The sequence below is a fragment of the Chlamydotis macqueenii genome, chromosome 5 (genome assembly GCF_036417535.1).
Source record: "Chlamydotis macqueenii isolate bChlMac1 chromosome 5, bChlMac1.mat, whole genome shotgun sequence".
NCBI classification, from domain to species: domain Eukaryota; kingdom Metazoa; phylum Chordata; class Aves; order Otidiformes; family Otididae; genus Chlamydotis; species Chlamydotis macqueenii.
In genome coordinates, this window is record NC_141560.1 from 54641677 (window position 1) to 54667338 (window position 25662).

The 25662-nt window shown below is 38.9% G+C and overlaps 1 protein-coding gene across 2 annotated transcripts; it reads left to right on the plus strand.

Annotated features, from left to right (window-relative positions):
- The first annotated feature begins 370 nt into the window (after window positions 1-370).
- HPS5 (HPS5 biogenesis of lysosomal organelles complex 2 subunit 2) lies at window positions 371-19944 on the plus strand. Of its 2 annotated transcripts, XM_010118608.2 has the most exons (22): window positions 371-540; window positions 973-1083; window positions 1948-2012; window positions 2634-2826; window positions 4330-4467; window positions 5725-5936; window positions 6282-6353; window positions 6581-6669; window positions 7166-7344; window positions 7569-7727; window positions 9083-9242; window positions 10934-11057; window positions 12981-13127; window positions 13884-13958; window positions 14495-15102; window positions 16465-16588; window positions 16787-16942; window positions 17370-17489; window positions 17811-17924; window positions 18256-18362; window positions 19052-19337; window positions 19798-19944. In XM_010118608.2, the coding sequence occupies exons 1-22, from the start codon at window positions 433-435 to the stop codon at window positions 19856-19858; spliced, it is 3408 nt and encodes a 1135-aa protein (XP_010116910.2). In that variant the 5' UTR covers window positions 371-432; the 3' UTR covers window positions 19859-19944. The 2 variants fall into 2 exon arrangements, with proteins under 2 accessions (XP_010116910.2, XP_086604615.1); XM_086748489.1 differs by lacking the exon at window positions 1948-2012.
- The last annotated feature ends 5718 nt before the right edge of the window (window positions 19945-25662 follow it).

Genomic DNA, 25662 nt, shown 5'->3' on the forward strand with positions numbered 1-25662 from the left:
GAGGGACTGCATTTTACTGTAAAACAAGGCTTTTTCCATGGGTAGACAGCACTTGTTTCACAGGTGGATGTAAATATATCTTATAGCTACAACTTAACCATCAGATATCAACCTTGGAAATGTTTTAAATTTTCTGAAATATCCTTACTCCTTGCAGGGGAGTTGGACTAGATGATTTTTAAAGGTCCCTTCCAACCCAAACCATTGTATGATTCTAAAAGCTTCTGGTAAATGAAGCAAGTGTCTGATTTTGCAGCCCTTGAACCTTTTTGGCAAACTGAAACTTGATGCTGTTTGAACTGAAATATGATGCTGTTACAACATTAGATTAATAATAAAATTGAACTAATAAAGAACTTTATTTTGGCAGATACAGCTAAAAGCTGAAGCAATAATGCACCCATGAGCAAGCAGTGCTAGTTGTGTACATCAATGGCCTCTGTGCCAGTAATTTCAGACTCTTACAACCATGTGTTGGCAGAGTTTGAATGCTTGGATCCATTGCTTTCTGCACTCAGGCTGGATTCTAGTCGTCTCAAGGTAAGGTTGTGGTGTTTGGTTGTGTTTTTTTTTTTAATTCACGTAATGACATTATTTGGTTTATTATCTGATTAAGCCACGGGATTTATCTCGTTCTTTTTGGGTATGTTCATGCTAGCTTATGGAGGGGAGAACCCTTTGAGAAAAAGACATAGTGAAGACAAAGGATCCTGTTACTCTGTATGTTTTCTTAATGCAGCTGTGGTGTAAGTAATACAGCCTTACGTCGTTGCTGTCTTCTACTGTTCACTCTAGATGCAGAGAGTGCTATTCTAATATCTTTGACGACTGTGCTGCCAGTGTTTGAGAAGTGGTACACACAGCTGGCAAACAATGAAGCCTTTAAAAAATAACATAATTGTGCAAGAAATGGTTACTGTTATTCGTACTTACTAGCAGCCATGTTGTGCATTATGATTTTTATTCCTTCAGTGCACATGTATAGCTGTGTCGAAGAAATGGCTAGCTCTTGGCAGTTCAGGAGGAGGACTGAATCTTATACAGAAAGATGGCTGGAAGCAAAGACTCTTTCTCACTCATAAGGTAAGGGTACAGAAGTTTCCAGGGAAAATGGGATTGTTTCAAGTTAATGGGACATTATTTCAAGTTAATTTTTTATTAAGAGTCAACAAGTATTTTCAGCTTTCTGAATTGTCCAAATAAGGTGAAGTTTTGGACTGCTCCATTTGAAAAAGGTTGTAGTACAGGAGTGTATCTCCAGAGCGTGTGGTGCGGTACGTTTCATAAGGTGTGAAAGAAATTACTTCAGAGGATCAGACCTTTGTTTTTCACATTCTTACTTTCCACAGTAACAACAAAGTCACTTGAATATTTAAGAATTAGAAGCAAGCCTTGAATATGAAGCCAGACTAACTCACATGTAGATAACTACCAATGTTTGGATGTCCAAACTATGAGCTACTTGTATAAACAAAGAAAAGATAGGCTGGCTTGCTTTTTCATGAAGCAAAATTGCTTTGATGAAGCAGAATTGTTTGTCCTGGAACAGGGATTGCTGTTTCTACAGCCAGGTGCTGTTTCCTCAGAGCCAATGCTGCTCCCACCATAATATTAACGCAACCATTTTTTTTTTAAGGTTGTGAGCATCTCGCATAGTTCTGGCAAAACAACTTGCATAGGTGTGAGGACAGCAGAGTGATTTCTGTGTTTTCCAAATCAGAGAATGAACTGCAGTCAATTCTCTTGAGTTTTTCATGCTGTTGTCAGCTGCATCTTTTTAGAGTAAGCTCAGTGTTTGCAAACAAAACCCAAACAAACAAACAACCCCACATCACAACAAAGTGGTAGCAGCTGTTGACATGAATCTGGTTTATGTCTTAGTGGTACAGTGGTAAAGGCAGTACAGGAACGACTTTTACCTGCACTTACTCCGATACTTACTTTTAGGAAGGTGCCATTTCGCGAGTTGCCTGTTGTTTACATGATGAAGATCATGTTGCTGTTGCCACCAGGTGAGTGATGTACTTACAGACCTGAATTCTAGATAAATATTTTTAAGTTGTTGCTAAGTTTTAGACTTGGACGTCTGTTGAGAACTTGGAGGTGAGCAGGGAATTAACTGGTAGAGGCCTCTACAGAATAATTCTCTGCACAGACAGTTTGCTGAACTTTTTTTCTGTAATAATTGTTCCAGAATAAGTATTATTTCTGCAACAGAACATGTATGGGAGAGCTAATGCATGTGAAGTTATGATGATAAATGTCTCCCTGAGACCTTTCAGCCTCAAAAGAAATACCTGTTAACTTGGCAGAGTGAGATTGGTAGTTAATACTGCTTACATTGTTTAAAGTGCATTTAACTGCTTAATTTTCTGCATCCTTAGTGGCAGTTCCAGTAAATGTGAGAGTAGCCTTCCAAAGAAAGCTGCTGATGCACTGTGCAAGGAAGGACACCTATTCTTCAGAATTAAGAACGTGACACTTCTGGAAAGCGTGCAACCTCAAACACAACCAGCTCTCAGATGTACTACTTTGCTTAGATTTTCTGTTTCTTTGGAATAATGCATCTTTATCACTGATAAAACATTAGAAGACTTATTCTCAAATTGTATTTTCTTTTTTAATTGTTGTAGCCAAGGTCTTGTAGTAGTCTGGGAGCTGAATCAGGAACGTCGTGGGAAGCCAGAACGGATTTATGTCTCCTCTGAGCATAAAGGCAGAAAAGTCACAGCTCTGTGTTGGGATACAGCTGCCCTTCGTGTTTTTGTAGGAGATCATGTGGGAAAAGTATCAGCCATCAAGATTAACACATCAAAACAAGGGAAGGTAAAACATTGCATACTTTGTTTGAGATGAAGAGGTCCCCAGGGTATGATGTGTGGAATGTTTTTGTTTATTTTAGTAAAGTAGAACAGAGGAAGACTTGCCAGTTGATGAGGTTCTAGTACCTTTGACTGGGATGAAAAACCAGTCTCTTGAGACAGCAGTAGCAATCCTAACCCATTAACTTCCCCCACCCCTCTTTTAGCCATTTTAGTAATGCAGCATAAAAATGCTTTCAAATGCACAGAATTAAAAATTGGCCAAGCTTCTTCCTCTTGTAATTTACAGGTATCTAAGCCCAGGGTCTTGGTGTTTCTGAGCCTGTTGGTTTCCTTCAATTCCAGCTACAGGTTCAGCTGTGCATTTTAGTCCTCAGCTTAGCTGTCGGTCTGAGAAAAGGCAATCACAGGCTCTGATTTTGCTTGGCTCTGTTTGGATACTCTAATTCTTAAAGATGTAAGTTAGTTAAAATAAATGGTAGGTGGATGTAAAGCTTATGTCTATTAAATTTTGTGCAAAGGGCACATAGATTAATGAGACTGGCCTGAGTTTTAGCCCTTGAGTGTTACAAGTTTTACCATTACCAGGTCCTTCTCCTTTTAATCTATAAGAAGGAGCATGACCTGGAACTAGGTATGGTCCTCTAGATCATTTCTAACCCTCATGAAGAATTTTGATGGAAAAATTGATTTAAAAGTAGCAAGATTATTGCATTTAAAGAAAGAGAAAAAAATTCAACTGTGGAAAGAGGGAAAAGGAGAGGAGAGAAGGACAAGGCCCATGGCATATGTGTCTGCTCATGCTTGTTAAAGGAATTAGACTGTTGAGTCTCTCATGTAATGCACTTTGTTTGAAGTAAGGAATTGACAAAGAAAACAGCTTCAAGCTGTGGAAAATGGTGACTGCTAGAAAATGTGAGTGCAGTTCCTAGTAGCTTCTTATTCATAAGAAGTCTGTGTATGACTTTGTTCTGCCACCCATGCAAACTGAGACACTTGTACAATAAATAGTATTTGGGTAATTTGCTGCAGAGTAATAGAGCAAGTGAGTTTAAGCCACCTAAATTCAATGGAAGATTTTTTTATTTAATCAAATAATCCCTCAGGTTTGTGTCCATAAAACTATTTGCTAGCTGACAGTACCCATGGGAGAGAATTGACAAAAGGACAAAGTTTACAAAAGCAAGAATAAAACCCCCTCTTAATGTTACAGAAAACGGTCTTTATTAATAGATGTCAGGATGCTACAGGGATACGATTTTTTTCTTAAACCTTCAATAATGATTTTTGGGAAAAGGAGGATTTAGACATTTACACCTCTAAGCATTGAAGCCTTGTTTTGTAAAGGAGAGAGAAGAAAGGAACTACTCTGTCTTATGCTGTGTGTTTGTAGCATACGTGAGTCTCTTCTGAATTTTGCAATTTTAACTTAATGAATAGTCTTTACTTTCAGCTGAGGCCCAGTATGTTTTTTCTTTTTTTTTTTTTTTTTTCTTTCTAACTGTAGGCTGCTGCTACTTTTGTGATGTTTCCTGTTCAGATTATAACGACCGTAGATTCTCGGGTTGTTCAACTTGATTATTTGGATGGAAGACTGCTCATATCTTCACTTACACGTACATATTTGTGTGATACCGAGAGGCAAGTTATATTTCACTTGTAAAATACTGGACTTAAGAGTCACACAGAGTTTCTGAAGATCATCTAGTCCAATTTTCCTGCTCAAAGCAGAGTCTGGTGGAGTAGACTGTGCAGGACTGTGTCCATCTAAGTTTTGAGCATCTCCAGGCATGGATCCACAAGCTCTCTGGGCAACCTTTGCCAGTGGTTCACCACCCTCACAATAACAGAGCTTTTTCTGATGTTCAAATGGAATTTCCTGTATTTCCATTTGTGCCCATTGCCTCTTGTCCTCTCACTGGGCACCACTGAGAGTAGTCTGGCTCTGTCTTATTTTCCTCTCAGGTATTTGTACATGTGGGATCAGATGAGATTCCCCTCTGAGTCTTCTCTGTCCCAGGCTGACCAGCTTAGCTCTCTCAGCCTCTTGTAAGACAGGTACTGCAATCCCTTATTCACTTTTGTGGCCCATCGCTGGATTTGCTCTAGTATTTCCCTGTCTCTCTTGGACTGGGGAGGCTATAACTGGACCTAGCACTCCAGATACGTCTCACCAGTGCTGAGAAATGAGGAAGGACCATCTCCCTTGATCTACTGGCAACACACTTCCCAATGCAGCTCAGGGGGCTTTTGGCCCAAAAGGGTGCGTTGCTGGCTTATGGTCAGCTTGTTGTTCACCAGGACCTGCTACAAAGCTGCTTTCCAGCCAAGCTGACCTGTCCTGGTGCCCAGGGCTGTTCATCTCCCAGTGCATTTCTCCACGTCTGTTTATCTAGCCCATGCTTCCTCAGTTTATCTGGGAAGATGTTAGGAGCAGCAGTGTAAAAAGCATTACTGAAGTCAAGATGAACAACATCCACTCCTTCCTTTTCATCTGTCAAGCCACTAATTTTGTTGTAGGGGGCTATTAATGTGATTTTCCTTTCATAAATCCATGCTGACTATGCATAGTCACCTTCTTATCATTCATGTAATTGGAAATCGTTTCTGGGATCATTTGCACCATCACTTTTCCATCACAAGGTTGACCAACTGGTTCTGCTGAAGAAAGTCTTCATTATCTGAGCATTCATTTAAACTAATAAATGTTTCTGCACCCTGTCTTTTGTAAACTTTATGCAGGCTTTATAATATTCATTACGGATTTTTTTTTTGAAGCACCAAAAACAATTCAGCAATTAGGATTTAGTATTTTTATTCTTCAGGAACAACATAAAATTAATTACAGCCTTTATTAATGCTGCCTTAACAAGTATGTTTTTTTTTTTTTCCCACTAGAGAGAAGTTCTGGAAAATTGGTAACAAAGAGAGAGATGGAGAGTTTGGAGCATGTTTCTTCCCTGTTGGAAAAAACAGTGGGAGTCAGCAGCCATTAATATATTGTGCTCGACCTGGCTCAAGGATGTGGGAGGTGAACTTTGATGGAGAAGTGCAAAGCACACATCAGTTCAAGCAGCTGCTCTCGTCGCCACCTCTCCCTGTTGTTACTCTCAGGTAGAAGCATGAATGCTGTCAGTGGTAAACTTGCTTGGGACTTCTAGACTAGCTGAAAAGCACTGCATTAATGCTGAGATTAAATAAACTCCTAGTGCAGTCAAACATTAATCCTAGCTGTCGTCTTAATACATTCTTCTCTAGTAACAGAAGCCAGTAGTTGAGTTATCAAAAATGCCAAAGCCTTGATTCTGTAGATATGTCTGTGTGATTATTGCAATGAATGCTGCTATCATAAGGCTAGGTTTATTTAATCCAGCCTTGTGTTTACAGGGTCAAGAGTATTATGTTAAGAAAGTGATATTATTGTAGTTACGCTTGTAACGTAATAATTTTACTTTACAGGGTGGATCCCCATTATACTAATTCCAGCTGCTCTCCACAATCTTTATCTTTCCCCAAGCTACTATATTTGACGTGAGTATTTGTCAGCATAGACTCCTGCTCGTAAAGTAGCCTTAAAGTTGTATATTCTCCTAGTTTGCATTATCAGCTACCTCTTTTTGCATAAGAATTTCCCAAGTATCATGCTGAACAACTTTCTTCCTTCTCACTTGCTGTGTTTAAGCCAATGTCATCCCTGCATTTTTTACAGTAACTATCACAGTTAACTGTTGCACTGTTAACGTCTGCTTTGCTTGCAGTGAGCACCGAGTGATGACCTGGACGGAAAGAGGCATTTATATTTTTCTTCCCCAAAGTGTTCAAGTGTTACTCTGGAGTGAAGTAAAAGGTAAACTTTAAGGATCTTAGCTTTGTAATATTGTCTGTTACGTTTGTCACTTTTGAAGTCCTTGCTTAACATTGAGCTTTTTCAAGCTCAATTTCTGCAGCTGGATTGCAGAACATTGTTCGGAAAACTCTTCCTTGTCATCTGTCAGGTATATCCTTGAATATTAACCCTCTCCCTGCCTCCTTCAGCCAGCCCCTCCCTCCATACTTCTGAAAACATGCTTGAGAAACAAAATGTGGTGTAGAGGAAATCTTGAAATACAGTAGTGAAATAGTGGAAAGTTTTGATACTTTAACTGTGCCTTATACTTGTTAGATGCTAGCTTAGCACTCTTCAGTGTTTGTTTTCCCCATGCCACTTGTGCTACAGTGTATTAGGCTTTTGCGTGCATTTGCAGTCAGATGGGAAGTATGTTTTCACCTTCTTTTAGGAACAGTAAGGATTATTGAGTAACAATTTCTGTCCTTTAGATATTTCTGTGCATCTGGTTTTGCAGATATTCAGGATATTGCAGTTTACAAAAATGAGTTGTTCTGTCTGCATACAAATGGAAAAGTTGTACACCTCTCCCTTCTGCTGGTAGAGCGCTGCATAGAGCGTCTGATAAGAAGAGGGTTCTGGACCCTTGCAGCCAGGGTCTGTTGTCTCTTCCAAAACTCAATAATTTCTTGCAGAGTAAGTAAATACCTCTTTGTAAATATGCAATGCAACTTCCCTTTGTTTCCTAACTCCCTCTTTCATTAAGTTCCATGGGTTTGAGATTCATATTCTTGGAGTTTTTAAAAAGTGTCCTAAACATTATACTTTTAAGATTAAAATTAGCCTGTGTATATGGCACCTTTTGCTTTTCACATGTGCGTTAGTAATAGTAATGCTTCTGTTTCACTGTGTGCTTTTAGGCGAGAAAAAATTTGCCTCTAGACAAGCTAGAGCACTTGAAGTCTCAGCTGGATGCCTCAAGCCAGCAAGATCTCATTATGCAACTGGAAGAACTAATTTCAAAGTTGGAACCTTTAGATTCTGCATGCAGCAGTAGAAGGAGCAGTATTTCATCTCACGTACGTGAATTGATAGTGCCAAAAATGTTACTTGCAGATTTTACCTTTATGGCTCAAAATCACCTTGTTGCTCATTTTGAAGAGGAGGCTTTCATTATTATTATACCTACTGTTGCTGATAATGCTACTTTCTGAAATTAGGTGAGGTAGAATCATAGAATCGCTTAGGTTGGAAAATACTCTTAGGATCGACTCCAGCCATTAATCTAACACTGCCAAGTCCACCACTAAACCATGTCCCAAGGTGCCATGTCCACGCGACTTTTAAATACCTCCAGGGATGGTGACTCAGCTACTTTCCTGGGCAGGCTGTTCCAGTGCCTGACAACCCTTTTGGTGAAGAAATTTTTTTCTGGTATCTAATCTAAACTTCATCTGGTGCAACTTGTGGCCGTTTCCTTTTGTCCTATCACTTTTTACTTGGGGAGGGGGGTATGAAATAGTACTACCTGCATTCTTTAAGCTCTTGGACCCATGCCTTTTTTCCATATTATTTTGTGGCTAACAGTTGAGATGTGGACGGAGACTGAGATGAAGAAAGCTTTCTTCACAGTTGAGTTTAGTGTCTTAACATGCTTCAGTAAAGGTTATCTTGATTGTAAATTTAGTTTTATGTGGTTAAAAACTGAACGTCCAAACACCTAGCCCTATTTAAAAAAAAAGTCTCGCTCTTTGAAGCTTAAGGAGAAAGCTCTAAGGAAAACCAAAGCGTACTTCTCATATTCTTCTACATGTACAGCTCTTTGTTGTTGTCTTGATTTCCCAGCAGCTTTTCAAGAAAGGGGAAATATTTAATGGTTAGTACAATATCATTTGTTGCTTTCACTCCAACAATGTTTAAAGTTTAAAAAACGAAGGAATGTAAATTCCATCTTGATGTGGTAGACAAGTTTTTTCTCATTAGCAGATGGGAAGGTAGACTGAGTATGAGCAAAAGGATGTATATGTGTTCTGAAACCGAATAGTTTTACAGGGCCCTAACTGGGTATGGTTAAACGGCAAAAAGAACATGGACTCTTGGGTACCCAGGTACAAAGGGATGAAGCAGCAGTGTTGGATGCAAGACTAAAGCAGAGATTACTTTTTCTCTAATGGTCTTGTACTAAGTACACCAGTTGTTCTGTAGGCTGCTTTCCTAAAAGTAGTTGCAGCATATACATCTGGACTGCACACCTATTGGCATGTGTGTACTTTTCCATTCTGGATATGCCAAAAATATGCTGTTATATAGAGCTTTTCCAGGTGGTGAATTATGAAGTGCCAGGAGGTTATTTGTGTGGGTATGGTTCATTGCAGGAAGTTTAATAAGGAAGTACAACTCACACAACATCCAACTCTTCTCCCTTGTCTGACAGGAAAGCTTCAGTGTCTTAGACTCTGGAATATACCGTGTAATCAGTCGAAGAGGCAGTCAGTCAGATGAAGATTCGTGTTCTCTTCACAGTCAAACGTTCTCAGAAGATGAGAGACTTAAAGAATTTCCTGTGCACCAGGAAGATGAGCAAGTAGAATTTGGTAATATTTCTTAATGAAAACATGTTATTCAGATGGAATTTTTATTTATTATACAGGAATTCGACTGGGTTGGTTCTATGCTCTTATTTTCCAGTGTCAAGTTATCCATGATTAAATCCTCTAATTTGATCAATGGGAACACGGCCCACCTTCCAGTCAAACACCTTCTTGAAACATTGGGATGAAGTGCTGGTTCCACAGAAACCCATCTTAAAAATAAAAACAACCCCGAGAAACAAAACAAAAGGTCCAGAGGGCTTTTACCAAGCTAGGACTTCAGTCTTTCCTAACAAGTATCTGTCACTGGGTGAAAGCTAGAATGAGATAATGGTGGGTCTTTTTCTCTCCTCTGGTTGGGAGGGGGTGCAGAAACCTGGCTGCTCTTCAGCTTTTGCAGAGAATAGATGCCTCTTGAGGATGGAGAGAATTTGGGTGCTTTGTTGGGGAAAACCACAGTGAGGAGGCAGAGTATAGGAATTAGTATTTATTCCCCTACTTGTCAGTAGTGTTGTCCTGCTGACTAAGCTACATGCTGTTTGTAGCACTTTTGTTTACATTTGCTTCTTTACCTACATCACCATAAAAACAAGAAGTAAAGAAACTTGGAAGGAAGTGTATCATTTTTTTATATTAAAAATTGAAAATGAAGGCATGTAGTTTTTTAATGTCAGATGATAGAAAAGTTCTATCTGTTCAACAAGAGATAACAAATCTGCTGATTGAATATTTCATCTTGAAGCACATGCACTTAATTTGGTATTTAAGAGAAATGGACTTAGTGTTTCCCTGCTAACATGTACGTAAGATGTCGTAAGGTTTTAGGTTTCTAATCTTTATAATGAATAAAAGCAGTCTTATTTACAAGCAATCTTAAAATCAGTTGTGACCTTCAGGCACTGTCTAGAGAAACTGGATTCTAATGGTAGAATTTCTGTAACAGCATGGCATCTTCTTCTCTCAGCAGTACAGATAGTGCTGACTGTTGCAAAATGCAGTGTAGTCCTTACTTAAAAGGACCTGGGGGTTTTTTTTGTGCTTTTTTGTTTGTTTGTTTTTTTAACTTACATCATTTAAAGATACAGTGTGTGTTTGTACCAGGAAATGATTAATCAAAACACATTGCAGATTCTGTTAGGGATATAAGAGTGAAAACAAAATAGTCAGTGATTCTATATTTCTTGTGATTGCTCTCAAAAATCAGAGAGCTATGGGTTCAATTATGTTTTTAAATTTGTTCAAATAAAATTGTGATTTATACCTCAGCCATGGCTTATGCATCTCCATACATTCATATGTGATTTAGGTTTTAGGAAATCATTTAATGTGAATTGATGTATGCCACAATACTTAATTTTCCTGGTTGTTTAAATAACTTAGTGAGTTAAATCAAGATTTTGGATTGTAAGTCTACTTTGAAAATATAGTTTTCATACAGTTGTTGATCATCATTTGCCTTGTTATCGAGCCAAAACAGTATTAGCAAAGCAGATGTACCAGCTGCAAAGTCAGTAATAAGATGGTCTTTGGAACAAAGTAGCATTTTTCTGGCTCCCCATGTTCTTGAATACGAAGTATGAAAATATCCCATGCAGGTTATCCATTAATGAATTACTGACTTTGCAGTTTGTTTCACTGTTCTTTACTGCCAGGCCACTGTTTTCGTGACTCTTTATTTCAATTCCATTTGTTAGACAGCGTATCTCATGCATCTGTGGCGGTTGAGGCTGACCGGAATGAGACATTTCTCCCATTCAGTATTCCTTTGTCATTTCGTTCCCCATCTCCTCTCGTCTCTCTCCAAGCTGTCAAAGAAAGGTAAAATTTGCAGCAGGTTCACTCATCCATTACATCTTTCTCTTTTCTGTCCTCTGAATTTGTAGCATTGTCTGGTTTAGTTCATACTCTCTTCTGCAAACATGTAACATCTGAACTGAAACACTGGAGGTGCAGTCAAGTTAGCTAGACAATTTAAAGCTTCTATCTTGGCTCTAATGAAGATACGAAGAGCTGCTGTTAACTTCAGTGGAGCCAAGATTTCAACCTCAGCTTTTAAATGGCTAAGAATGTTTAACATTACCCTGTCAGCTGTGCTTGTGGTTTGTATTCAAAGCAGACTTCCTGAATATTGATTTGGGAGTTTGTTTTTCTGGTACTCAGATTTCTGAAGAATTAAGGCTTCCTTTGTTGCTTGGGGACAAACATTAAAATATTCAAAGCATGCTAGATATTGCTAAAACACACTTGCAAAGTACACCACAAGGTCTGCCATCTCCCCCCCACCCCACACACCTTTTGTGAATCTAAACAATTCCCCAAGTGTTTATGAAATAATGATAGCTTATATCTGGTGCAAGTAAATATGGTAGTATTCGTTTTACGCAGAAATCAAATTGCTATTTTAAAACTCACTTTAAACAGGAGGGGACAAATATAAAGGAGATAAGTTGTGTATTTAACACTAATTGATTTTAAAAAAAAATGTGTATGTTAGTTTCTTAGAGAAACTTAGCTAAACCAGATAAAATATTGCTGTTATATAATGATGGTCTGAAAATTGCATAGCAGAATTATGTCCTGCAACAAAAAATTGTAGCTGATAGCAATAGTATGAGGATCTCAGAATAACCTTCAGAAGTACATGCAATGTTTTGAATTTCTTCTTAAATCATACGCAGTTTTTCAGACTTTACTAGTAATAAGTGTTTCTACTAATAATGGGAACTAAAGTTTCATTATATTAAATGTATCATTAAATAAAACATTATAATATTTACAGTTTATTTTTTAAGTTTATCTTTAATCCTTCCATATGTTAAAGTCCAATTGTTTTGCTACATTTCAGTCCTCTCTTTTGCAGCAACCTCCAACTTTTGTTGTATGTTGATATAGTTAAAGATGCCCTATTTTCTGTTAAGCAAGTGAAAGAGTTGCTTTTTTCTTTTTCCTTGATGCTCTTAAACTGGTTCTTGTCCAGAAAGCAAGAAGCACTGGAGCAGGTTGCCCAGAAAGGTGGTGGAGGCCCCATCTCTGGAAACGTTCAAGGCCAGGCTGGATGAGGCTCTGAACAACCTGACCTAGTCAGGGATGTCCCTGCTCCTTGCAGGGGGGTTGGACTAGATGACCTTTGAAGGTCCCTTCCAACCCTAACCATTCTATGATTCTAAGCTGATTTTTCTGTTCAACTCTTGATGACATAGTTCTCTTCATGGCAGTAGTAGAAATAATTGGGTTTTGCTATGTTCACTGGATTTTCTGTTGAATAAAGTATTGAAGGAATAGGGACTGATGACATGAAGAGGACATTTTTAATGATTTTTGTAATCTGAAGAATTAATTTGGAGTATTGTAAAACTGTTTCTTACCACCAAGATGGACATAATTTCCTAATTATGCTTTCTGTTCATAAGCTTTAAAATGCAATGTTTGCATTTATTTGCATACAAATATATGTAAAATCTAAGTGCTAATGTTAGTATGTGATCCTGTTTCTCCAGCAGGAAAAAAAAAAAGTCTTGAATACTTCAGGTTTTTATTCTGTGCTGAAAGTATGGACCATGACTGAAGTATGAATCTTGAGCAGTGTGTTTTACTCTTGTTGGTCATTGCTGCTCTCATCCTTTTTTCAAGAGTTCTACAGATTATGAAGTTTTCTGAAATCATGGTTTGAATGGAAAGAAAGTGCTTGACTTGTGCATTTTTGAACTTTCCATTTTAAATATTAGAACTTTTGACTCCTAGTGTTTCCAGCTTTGTACGCAAAACTACTGAAAAGATTGGCACACTTCATATAAGTCCTGATACAAGGGCGAGGCAAGAAGCAAAGGAGGATGAGCAGTTGCAGGAGTTGACTGTTGATCTGGTGGCATCTCCCCAGGAACAGAAAGAGTGAGTACAGAATCGCATTTTCTTAGCAATTGCATTTGCTGGTGATTTTGAGGATAGCAACCTAAAGGAAAAACTACAGTTTCAAGTAGAACAGGAAGCTCAGGTTTAGATTTTTCCAGCTGCCTTCATTACTATGGTGAGTTTCACTGGTTCTCCCCAACATTTGTTTCCTAGAAGCTGATGAGGCAATGAACAGTTCTGGGTGGTGGAGCGTGTGGTCTTCATAGTGCTGTAATAACTGAAGAGCAAGAGTGTCATGTATTACACTGCATTAGAATTGCTGATCTTTGATGCTTGTTATAGTTATGGACATGAATCCAACAGTTCACTTCCTCCCCTTTCTGAGTGGGGAGTAAAAACTTTATCTCTCTGAAAACTTGTTTTATAGCTTCATTATTAAAAAAATTGAACTTCTTAAATGGTTGTCCAGTTAATACAGAGCTACATTTTTTCGTATTCCAATAATTTGATAACTTATCTGTATGGACTAACTTTCACATAGTGGCATGATACTGCTTTTTATTCAGTACCTTTAGAAATCTACTCTAATTGGAGTAGAAACCATTGTAGAAGGCCACAAAAATAGTATTATTAGTTGCTTTTCATGCCCAATTAATACATCATTTCTGTTGAGCTGTTCCTTCTTTAGAAATGAAAGCTTTGTATTTTTTTAAATAAAGGAATTAATGTTTAATAAAGGAATTAATCTTCACTTAAATTATTAAAGATAAGACTGAAGTTAATGTGTTTTTCTAGGTTAGAACCACAGAGCTGCCAGCTTCCAGAGGACGACCATCTAAGAGATCTTAAGGCTGCAACAGCAGAAGCTGTGTAAGCAAGGAAACATTGTAGTGTATAGATTGTGCTTTGGCAGAAAAATGATTAATTTTTAAAAACTATTATTGTCTTCTGTTCTTTATGTATGTGTGATAGTAATGCTGTAAATGTCTATGAACATAATCTGAAAGGTTCTAATTTGGTTAATGATTTCTTTCCCCTACTTAAAACTAAACAAAACCCACTGAAAGCTTATTTAGGTACTCTAGCATTATCCTTTGTTTCTTAACTACAAGTATAGTTTAAAAAAAAAAAAAACAAAAAACAAACAAAAAAAAAAACACCTAGAAAACAAAAATCCATTCTGAGAGTAATTTTGGGCGACTCAGAATGTATTAATATCAGATGTAGACAGCCTAAGTAGCCTAAATTCTGTTTGCACTCAAAACCACAAAAAAACCCCAACAAGCAACGTTAAGGCAAGTGTAGGAATATACTTTGAGTTACACAAAGCGAGCATAATACTTCACTTGTGGCATCTTATAACCATAAAGCAACTTGGCAAACTTTTTTTTTTTTTTATGCTGCAGAGCCAAACTCCAGGATCCCCTGATTTTGTTAGAACCACAGTCTATGAGAAGAGTTTTACAGGAATGGCTTGTCTATCTGAAAGAGAAGTTTGGCAGCAAAGAGCATTCTGCTTTCCCTGTGAAGAAAAACAAGACTGTGTGTGCTGAAGAACAGAGGGCAGTCCTGGAGGAAAACCGATGTCTGGATCTGACTCATGGAGACCCAGTGGACAAAGAAGAGAGTAGTGTCTTGGAAGACTGCGCTGAAGAGGAAAACACTATTGAAACCTGTGTAAGCAAAACCGTGGGTGAAAACAGTACTGATTTGAAGGGACCTTTGGACTGCAGCTTTCAAGTGTCTCCTCCATGTGTCATAGAACCAGATGTTCAGAAAGATCTCACTGAGTTGACAACACTGTGTTTTGAGCTGTGTGTATTTTCTTGTGGAAATTGTGAGGCAGAGGAAAGCTCTGATGGAACGCTGCCACTAGCAGCTTCGTGGACCTTGGCCTGTAGGTTTATGCGAAGCTACTTCTTTCTTTTGGATTTAAAAAGACTAAAGCAGTGTATTATAACCATGTATGCAGCTAGTCCTAATGTATGGGAAACATACATCGCAGGATTGAAGGGTAAGTAATGAAGACTTTATTATGGTAAACCGAAAGACTGTTCGGAACAAAAAAGAAAAAAGCTTGAAGACACTGATCTGTGTCTGCAGATTTTCCTTCTGCAGGTATAGCATGGGAGAGGGAAGATACCGGGTGCGTGGAAGTTCTTGTTCTGGTTTTGGGTTGTTTAGTTTTGTTTGTTTGTTTTTTTCCCCCCAGAGGCTAAATTTTGAAGAACTGCTGGTTTCTTGGAGAGACTATTCCTCCCTGCCACTTTGTAATTCCATGGAATCTACCTCTGAACCTTTTAATTTATATGCAGCTTGTTGATTGAACACTGTAGTGATTACAGAGCAGACCTATTTTAAAAAAACATATATGTGCTTCAAATAGCAAAAGCATCTTAATTAAAGCATATGTTTATAGAAACAAGCCAAAGCTAGGAGAGAGGCTTTGGTATTTGCACTGGAAATGGAAGATTTGACTTGTAGGGAAGTGTGGTTAATGTGAAACAGAACTGAGTGGAGTAGATGGTTCCATGCAAATGAGTGGCTTGTGATCTCTTCAGACTTCCCTTTTCCACAGAAGTCCTTTCTGGTCTTTTTGATGCCTTGTTAGCCTTATTGAACCAAGGCTTCCTGATTATATTGGAAAACAGAACTTCATTTGTTCTCTGCATTTAGCTTCTGCTTTATGCATTTATTTTAAGATTGAATTAAAGCCTTAGTGTTTATTTGGCACCAACAAAGAGTAGTCAGGCAATAGAATCTTGCTTTGAGGGTTTGTATCTGGTGTTTGGGTTTCTGCAAATCTCTTCACTATTTGGATTCTGAGAGCCTTAGAAGTGAAAGTAATGTATATGTGCCCAGTTTGTCTTCAGTTGTACTGCACTTGTGCCTGTAGATAGGTACCCATGTTTCATTTCATCAGGATCGAGGTTCATGTTGAATTCTGCATGCTGTGAAGTCAATGTGCAAGCTGAAGTTTTTATTTATTAATAGAAACAAATTGTAATATATGAAAGCTGATGCAGATCTGCAAGATGTGCAGATTCAGCAAGCTATATGTCCTGCAGTGGGTTATCTTTTTTTCACACGAGAGAAAAATTACCTCCTCAGAAGTCTAAAGGAAGGGAAAATATATAAAAAATGTTATTCCATGCCTTAATTGTATCATTTTTAACTGTAATTTGCTGTAATTGCATATCAGTGATGTTGATTTCTATGAAATTAACAAGTAGGATCTGTTCACTTGTTACTACTGCTAGCTAGAGAGTTCCATGAAAGTAGTGGTAACTTTTGTCCTTAATAACAACTGTCTGTGTCTTAAGGAAAAAAAAAAAACCTGGCCATCTCTTGTAACTTGTGCACTGATTTATTTCAGAACTAACTTGTCACAGTCCAGTAGCTTTAGCAATGGAAAATGAAGATATGTTGAAAATACTGAAACAGTTGCATGACCTGGGGCCTTGGGATGATAGCCCGCTGTTACTGGTACATGCTCAGAGGTTTGTAGTCAAGTCCTTTTTTTCTCGTCTTCGGTGTTGTTAACTTGCTAGCAGGAATTGGTTCACTTAATATTTCATGAAGCTGGGAATCTTTTAAAGAGATCACCTTTCAGTACCATCTTAAACTTGCAAGAGACCTTGTAAAAGTGATAATTTTGCTGTTTGGTACTGAAAATAGTTTTTATCCTCTCTTTCCAGGCTTTATGAAAAATTTGGGGAAACAGCTCTTCGGCCCTTGATCAAGTTCCACCCCTCTATTTTGCCTTCTGATATCAAACAACTTTGCAGGAATGATCCAGCTCACTTTTTAGCATATTTAGATAGTCTGTTGAAATCAAAGCCAGAGGATAAAAGGTAAAGGGAATATAGAACAGTTTTCATATCTCTGCTCTCTTCATCCTGTAGCTGTGTGGGCTTTTTTTTTTTTTTTCCTGCCGGTTTTAGTTGGTCTCTGACTGTGGTTTTCTGTCAGATTAGATGCTAGTTTTAAGAGGGCTTTTCTAAATATTTTCAATGGAACTGACTTTTTGTTCCTGTGCCTGCAGTTCAGTATACAAGGTTAGACAACATTTAAAAAAAAAAAAGCTGAGGGAACCCATCTACAAACATTATGGTTTTCTGTGTTCCCTTTGGTTTCTAGAAACATAAATGGTTCTAGGCTTATCTATACTTAATTTTACATCCGTATTTTGGGGTTTTTTTTCTGCACACAATCTCTACTTCTCCATATCCGGTATATTTAAAACTGACAAGTTTTTTTTCTGTATGTTTTGTTTTCTAGGTCATCTCTCCTTAGATCTCTTCTGCAGCCCGAATCTGTACGACTGGATTTGTTGTGTTTGGCAGTTTCTCATGATGCACCACAAAGAGCAAATACTGTGGATGCAGAGGGAAATCCCAGGTAAAGTAGGGTTCACCCAAGGTCCTGAGTGCAGCAGAAAGCTTTAATGGGTCTGCAGGTGTTTGACTTAGGTTTTGTATGACAGTTTGAACGTCACTGACTCTTTCGAGCATTTTCCATATCACAGAATTCAGCAGAAGCAAGCAAAAGATTAAATAACTTTACCTGTAACGCTTTTCAGAGTGACTGCTCTACTGAGACTGCACAGTGCTTAATTCATTTTTCCTTCTTTATTTTCATATACCTGCCTTTCTTGTAAAGAGAACATAATGTTCTGAAGAAAACCATTAATGCTTTAAAACTGAATTTCTCATCTTCTAGGCCACGATCACATTTGTTTACTTGGGGTTACAGCCAGCTCATTCTGCTTTTGATTAAACTCCCAGCTGACTTTGTTACAAAAGAGAAGATGGCTGACATCTGTAAATCTCATGGGTAAGAAAACTTGGTAATTCTTGATGCTTGGTTACTTGGTATTCTGACCCCAAGAAGATACAAATTAAAAACACCCATCTGCTCCTTACTTGAACAGGTTTTATTTGAAAACCCTTCCTGTTCTGTGGATGAATATTGAGTGTCCAGTTTAATGTACCAAATACCCCTTTTGGCTTAGGGGTCTTCCCCATGTCCCCACTCTGCAGTCATGTGTGGCATTCAGGACACTCTGCTTCTGTCTTCACTGATATTTAAATGAGCATTTAATGATTGTTGGCTTTAGTTTAGACTGAGTATTTGATTCCTGGAAATCTTTACTCTCTTATTCAAGATTTTGGCCTGGATATCTCTGTCTCTGTCTGGAGCTGGATAGAAGAATAGAAGCCTTTACTAATATTGCTCATTTGGATGATTTGAGCCTGTTGAATGGAGAAGATGGTTAGTGAGTCTTAAGCTGTGTAAACATATTTCTGTAATATAGGAACTGCCCTTATTATATACTGATTCAGTTTGTCCAAAGTTGAGTTGAACTTTTATTTTTTTTGAAGTGTTTTGGTAGCACTAACTGTGTAGCACAGCGTATTTGAAGTACATAAATGGATATAACACTCTTGTATCTTCACACCGTGTTTTGTGAAATCAATTGTGCTAGAAAATACTTAAAAGTTCAAGAATGTAGAGTTATTTATCAGTTGGGAGTAAAAGCTAAACTTGATGTTGTAGATAGCTAGCCCTTCTGCAAAGCACAAAACTCCCTCCACTACACGCACGCGCACACACAAAGTTAAGACGAGCAAAGCATTGTGGCAGAACTTAGAAGAAAATTCCCAGTAGCCCTACGATAGACAAAACAATTCTTTGTCTCTTGACTTAATCCAAAGCCTTAAATATTGAAGACTTTGAATATTGAATATTGAATACTGTAAGACTTTGTGTGTAGTTCACCACTGAATCTTTACACTGTGTCAATCAAGGTGGTTGTACACAATTTGCATGTTGATAACGCTTGGTTTTCTTACATCTTCACAGAGAAAAACAGAATATCTAGCTTTTAAGTACAGATATATTTAAAATAGTAGGCTTAGAAATTGTTTTACAATTTTGTAACAAACTCATTTTACATCTAGGTTCCATTCCGGAGACCATAGAAGAATGGAAGTTTCTTCTACGTCTTGCACAAAACCACAGCACAGCCTTCCACCACTATGGCCCACAGAATGGGAATGCTGTCAGCAATGGTAGCCTGAGCTGCCCAGACTGCATCACTGTGGAAAATGTAGCTCTCTTACTGGCAAAGGCCATTGGCCCAAATCGTGCCTTGCCTCTCTTGCAGGAGTGGGACTTGACACCAGAATTGTCCGAGAGATTTACTGGTGTCTGTGAGATACTGAAAATTGCTGAGAAAAGGCAAAGGTAAGATGACACATCAACAGAAGATCCATGTATGCACCCTATTCATTTTGTCTTCTTCGTGCTTAAACTTTATTTTCAGTTAACAAAAAGATAAAATAATTTGCATTTTTACCTCAAATTTGAAGCTCAGCTGAAAGCTTTTGTATTATTTAAAAGCTATGAGTTGTGCAATATAGACATTTTAAAATGGAAAAATAACAAAACAAGAATTCATACATTAAAGATGTATGTGAAGCAGATTCTCTGAAGGAGGTATCTGTCTTGCTGCGCAGATTCTGATCTCGCCTCTCCCTTCCAGAGAAGGCATGCATGGTGATGTCATGATGTTACTTCTGAAGTACAATCACATTTTTTACAAACTTTTCTTTAAAAAACAACCCAAAATTCTGTTGTCCTTTCTGTTGTTAGCTTTTTTTACTGTTTGACTTTTTTTTTTCTCCCCCCTTTGTTTTAATTGCAGAGCACTGATTCAGTCCATGTTGGAAAGGTGTGACCGGTTTTTGTGGTCTCAGCAAGCATAGAAAAGAACTTGAAAAACTTTGGGAACACTTTTTACTGTAATGATTGTATATTAAAGTGCCTCTTAACAAGCCTTTAAAGAAATGAACTCCTGTCTAAAAGTTTGATTATATTGGGCCAGTCTCCATCTAGCAGGTATCTGGCTGGGAATTGTTTATGGGTCTTCCTTATTCCTTTAAAGATGATTTTTGGACTGTAGAACCTAAATCAAAAACAATCCAGTATTTATATTGAAATTAAGCTCACAGATTTCTGAGATGAAAGTTTCTTGAATTTATTTTCCCCGTCTGTATGGCTTAAGTGTTAAGCCCCTAAGTATTAAATTACAGTGTATAAAATTGTTTATTTGCAAACATGAGAAGCCATTCCTCAGAAATGTATTTGTACTTGTTTAATTTTCCTGTAAATGACACTGATTTTTCAACTTACTGTAAAAGTCCTTGTTCTGATACCATTTTTTCTCTTAAATTATATGGACTGTTCTTGCCCATTTGAAATGAATTGAATCAAGCCTTAAAAAGGGAGGGAAATATTTTTCAGGGAATCAAGCCTTAAAAAGGGAGGGAAATATTTTCCAATGGTTAAGAATGCTAATTAACAGAAGAACTTGTTAAATTAACTCACTGTTAAACCATAAGCATGATATTTCTAAATTGCCCATATCTTATTTGTGCAACAGGACCATAGACATCAGTTGTGATATTTCAGCAAACCTCAGGACAGTGGAATTGGAATTATAGAACCGTTTACATTGGAAAAGACCCTTATGATCAAGTGCAACCGTAAACCTGACACTACCAAGTCCACCACTAAACCATGTCCCTAAGCACATCCACATGTCTTTTAAATACTTCCGGGGATGGTGACTCCACCACTTCCCTTGGCAGCCTGTTCCAGTGCTTGACAACCCTTCTAGTGAAGAAATTTTTTCTAGTATCTATTCTAAACCTCCCCTGGCACAACTTGAGGCCATTTTCTCTTGTCCTGTCGCTCGTTACTTGGGAACAGAGATCAGCGCCCACTTTGCTACAGCCTCCTTTCAGGCACCTGTAGAGAGGGATAAGGTCTCCCCTCAGCTTCCACTCCTCCAGACTAAACAATCCCAGTTCCCTCAGCTGCTCCTCATAAGACTTGTGCTCCAGACCCTTCACCAGCTTCCTTGCCCTTCTCTGGACGTGCTCCAGCCACTCAATGTCTTTCTCATAGTGAGGGGCCCAAAACTGCGCACAGTATTTGAGGTGCAGCCTCACCAGTGCCAAGTACAGGGACACGATCACTTCCCTACTCCTGCTGGCCACACTGTTCCTGATGCAAGCCAGGATGCTGTTTGCCTTGGCCACCTGGGCACACTGCTGGCTCATGTTCAGCTGGCTGTCAACCAGCACTTCCAGATCCCTTTCTGCCAGGCAGCTTTCCAGCCACTCTTCCTCAAGCCTGTAGTGTTGCATGGGGTTGTTGTGACCCAAGTGCAGGACCTGGCACTTGGCCTTGTTGAACTTCATATAATTTACCTCAGCCCATCGGTCCAGCCTGTCCAGATCCCTCTGCAGAGCCTTCCTACCTTCCAGCAGATCAACACTCCCACCCAACTCGGTGTTGTCTGTGAACTTACTGAGGGTGCACTTGATCCCTTCATCCACGTGGTTGATGAAGATGTTAAACAGAACTGGCCCCAATACTGAGCCCTGGGGAACACCACTTGTAACCAGCTGCCACCTGGATTTAACTCCATTCACCACAGCTCTTTGGGCTCAGCCATCCACCCAGTTTTTTACCCAGCAAAGAGTACACTCATCCAAGCTATGAGCAGCCAATTTCTCCAGGAGACTGCTGTCAGAAGTGGTGTCTGTCAAAGGCTTTGCTGAAGTCCAGGTAAACTTTGGTAATTCCACAATGGATTTTGACACTTTGTGGAGTGAGAGGGACCGCCTGTAGTGTTAAACTAATAAAAGCTGAAGGTTTAGATAAGTATGTTTAAATTAATGCTGTTAAGAAATAAATCTTTTTAAATATCTGCTAGAATATGAAGATTCATAAAATCACTTGGGTTTTATTTCTCATTTACAGAACTATGCTTTGTACCAGCATTCTTTCTGCACTTAATACATCTTTGAACAAGTTTCTTTTTAGGCTTCTACTTTTGGCCCTCTTCCCTGTCAGGCACTCACGTTTTCAGCAGGATGCCATGACATCTGGTCAATATTTGATTTTCACGAACTTCATTTAAAAACAATAATGCATGCATTGAAACTAAATTTTATTAAAATCCTTAATTTTGTCATGAAATTACTTGAAAATATTTATTTATAAAGCATATTTTTATGTAGTCTTGCAGCACTTGTAGTGCTGCAAAATAATGCTTTTATTTTGATCAAAATAGGAGTTGGTAATAACTTTCAGACTTCTGAGAAATGCAGTCTGACTATTTCATCTCGGTTGCAAGAAGGACTTTGTTGTGGAGGGTTGGTTATTTCACTAGAGAAAAAGATGTTATAGGGAGACAGCGGCAGGTTTTCATCTGTTAATAGTGTTGCTTGTGGAAAAGCCAATACAGAACTACTTCTTAAAAAAAAAAAAAAAAAAAAAAAAAAGACTTTAAATCTTTTGGGCTTTAGATTTTGACTTTGGAAGGAGCAGAGATCCTTCTATTAGAAATCCCCCATCCTTACAGAAAGACTTGGAATAGGAGCCAGGCACCTGCAGAGTTTGGCAAGGTTACACAAATCAGATTATTTTGGTGCCTGTTCTCTTCCCTGCCCGCTGAGCATGCTGCTACCTCAGTCGCTGTTCCACTTAAGTAACTCCGTTTCATACAGCGTGGCAACGTGTTACAGCTCCAGCTGAGCACTGCTGTTGCCTTCCTTAGAGGAAGTTGGCTGGCTTTCCAAGCACCGGGCTTATCTCTGTATGCAACGGTTCCACTTCATTTGCTCTGTGTATTTTGTGTACACAGCACTCTTTCTGTGGTGGGGTTTTTGTACACTTGGTTAACTTTGAGTGAAGGTTGGGACTTTGGGTTTTTTGTTGGTGTTTTTTTGTTTTGTTTTGTTTTTTACAGTAAACCATAACTTTCCCTTCAGAGCTTTTTTTTTTTTTTTTTTTAAATTTTGTGTCAGAACAGTCATATAGCTAACATAATGGGAAGCATTTGTTCACATTTGGTGTCTAAAGTGAGCTTCTGTTGATGATTTTAACAAACCTGGCTGTAAATAAAGAGTAAGAATTTACTCTCTGAAGAAGAGTTGGAAAATTGCTGTTTCCTAAGGGTAGGGTAAGGTGAAGGGAGCGTTAAATGAAATAGTCTTCTGTTTAGAAGTTACAGTTGTACAGAGCAATGCTCTCATCCTAAAGCTACAGCCCCTACCAGCTCCTGTCAGCCCACTTAAGCATATGCCACTGATAGTTTAAGCCAGCCTACACTGGAGCAGGTGAGCTGCAGCTCATCTTTGGTTTTAGTGAGTGACTACTGGTGGAGGGGACCCTTGAAAAGCAGAGATGAATGAAGAAGGGGGCTTTACCCTGAGCAGCTTTAAATAGAATTTGTGTTGGCTTTGTTGTGCTTTGTTTTTTATTTTTTTTAAATAAAAAATATTTATTTAAATATTTTTTTACAGTAAACCATAACTTTCCCTTCAGAGCTTTTTTTTTTTTTTTTTTTAAATTTTGTGTCAGAACAGTCATATAGCTAACATAATGGGAAGCATTTGTTCACGTTTGGTGTCTAAAGTGAGCTTCTGTTGATGATTTTGACAAACCTGGCTGTAAATAAAGGGTAAGAATTTACTCTCTGAAGAAGAGTTGGAAAATTGCTGTTTCCTACCTGCCTCAAAACATTATTTCACTGTTGGAATCATCATCAAAACCTATGGGGAAAGCAAGGTTATTTAAGATAAACGTCTGCATAAAGTCTGGGGAGAGGCTGTTCAGTAGGGCCTGTTGTGATAGGACAAGGGGTAATGGTTTTAAAATAGCGGGGGGTAGGTTTAGATTAGATATTAGGAAAATTTTTTTTACAATGAGGGTTGTAGAACACTGGACCAGGTTGCCCAGAGAGGTGGTAGATGTCCCATCCCTGGAACCATTCAAGGCCAGGTTGGACGGGGCTCTGAGCAACCTGATCTGGTTGGAGATGTCCCTGCTCCTTGCAGGGGGGTTGGACTAGATGACCTTTGAAGGTCCCTTCCAACCCACACCATTCTATGATTCTATATGCAATCTGTTACTGGAAGAGAGGTCAAGTTTGCAGTTGTCTGTAAGCCTGAGACCAATGACAGTAATCCATACAGCAGCGTGGCAAAACTCCTGAAGTGAATTATTGCTCACGTAAACTTGGATAAGGTGCTTTTACTTCCCAGAATAAGGAATAATTGCATCTATTATTGTGCCTGGGCTGGGAATTCACCTCATCCTCTTAATCTGAGAATTAGATTGCAAAATGCCTCCATTGCAGAATGTTTGCAGAATGTGACTTGCATTTATAGATATTTAGAATTAAAGAGCAACCATGTTGAGGCTGCTTTTTATATTAACTATATCAGAATGTACAAACCCAGAAAACAATCTCCTAGGAGCCCCTGTATGTGTTATGTTTATCCAGCGTGCACACGCAGCCCGTGTTTTAGTGCTAGGATTATTCTGTTCAAACCTTTCTGTATGCTCAGAGGCAGCTTGCCTATTTCTGTTGCAAAAGCAACAGTTTTGGCTGCAGCTTGTTTCTGTTGGCCAAGGATTGTGACCCAGAAAGCAGGCCAGGAGCATACGGGAACGCAGGCCATGAGGATATGGGAAAGCAGTGCTCAGGCTGTTGTGTGCTGGAGCACAAAGCTGGTGTTTGATTTCAGTTACTCTAGGGAGCTCCAGCATTGTTACTGCTGCTGCCCTCCTTGTTGGAGACAAGTCAAGGGGCTGCAATCCGAGATCTTCTAAGGATCCCCTGCAATGCCTACCTTGCAATTATCCTCATGTTTGTGCTCTTTGCAGAAAATGGTTTGGAAAGAATATGAAGTATGTCAGACTCAGAAATATCTTCTATGGTCCAAAATGTGGGAAAATACTCCAAAATGAGGGAAAAGTGCCTTCAGTCAGTTTTGAAGGCAATGCTCTGTTCTAGGGCCCTCGGCAAAACGGCACGTGCAGTAGTGAGCCAGTACTCCAACTTACAGGAGTAGTTTTCCAGACAGGACTACCTGCAGCCAGCAGAGAAGGCCCTTGAGCTGACATGTGCTGTAAGGGCGTAAAAGTCATCACTGGGATGTGAATAGAGCTGCAGCAAAACACAGCGCTCCAGCCTCTGCAGTAACTGAGCTGTTACACTGTTAGACATCAAGTTCATGGGGTGGCAGGGGACAAAATTATGTGTCTGGCCCCTGCTTTTTGCCAGGTTTCCTTGTCTGTTGTGTTAGGGTTTAGATTCTAGTCTCAAATTGTTCCGTTCAGGGATACAGCGTACTAGAGAATATCTGTCCTGCTCCAAGCCTGTCCGTGTGTCACGGTGTAGCCCCAGCCAGTAACCAAGTACCATGCAGCTGCTCGCTCCCCATCTCACTCCCCGGGAAGACGAGAGTGAAAATACAACAAAAGGCTAATGGGCTGAGGTAAGGACAGGGAGAGTTCATTCAGCTGTTACTGTTACAGGCTCGACCGGGGGAAAAATAATTTATTAACAATTAAACCAGAGCAGGATAATAAGAAAAAAAAACCTCAAAGCTTAAAAAACCTTTTCCCCCCGCCCTTCCCTTCTTGAGCTTAACTTTACTCATGATTTCTCTAACTCCTCCCTGCCAGTGGCCGAGGGGGATGGGGAATG

Bases quoted from the DNA above. Each gene is read 5' to 3' on its own strand.
- HPS5 (XM_010118608.2), top strand. From the start codon at position 433: ATGGCCTCTGTGCCAGTAATTTCAGACTCTTACAACCATGTGTTGGCA. The intron at 6,354-6,580 runs GTGAGTATTTGT...CTTTGCTTGCAG, and splicing joins CCCAAGCTACTATATTTGAC to TGAGCACCGAGTGATGACCT. The intron at 7,345-7,568 runs GTAAGTAAATAC...GTGTGCTTTTAG, and splicing joins ACTCAATAATTTCTTGCAGA to GCGAGAAAAAATTTGCCTCT.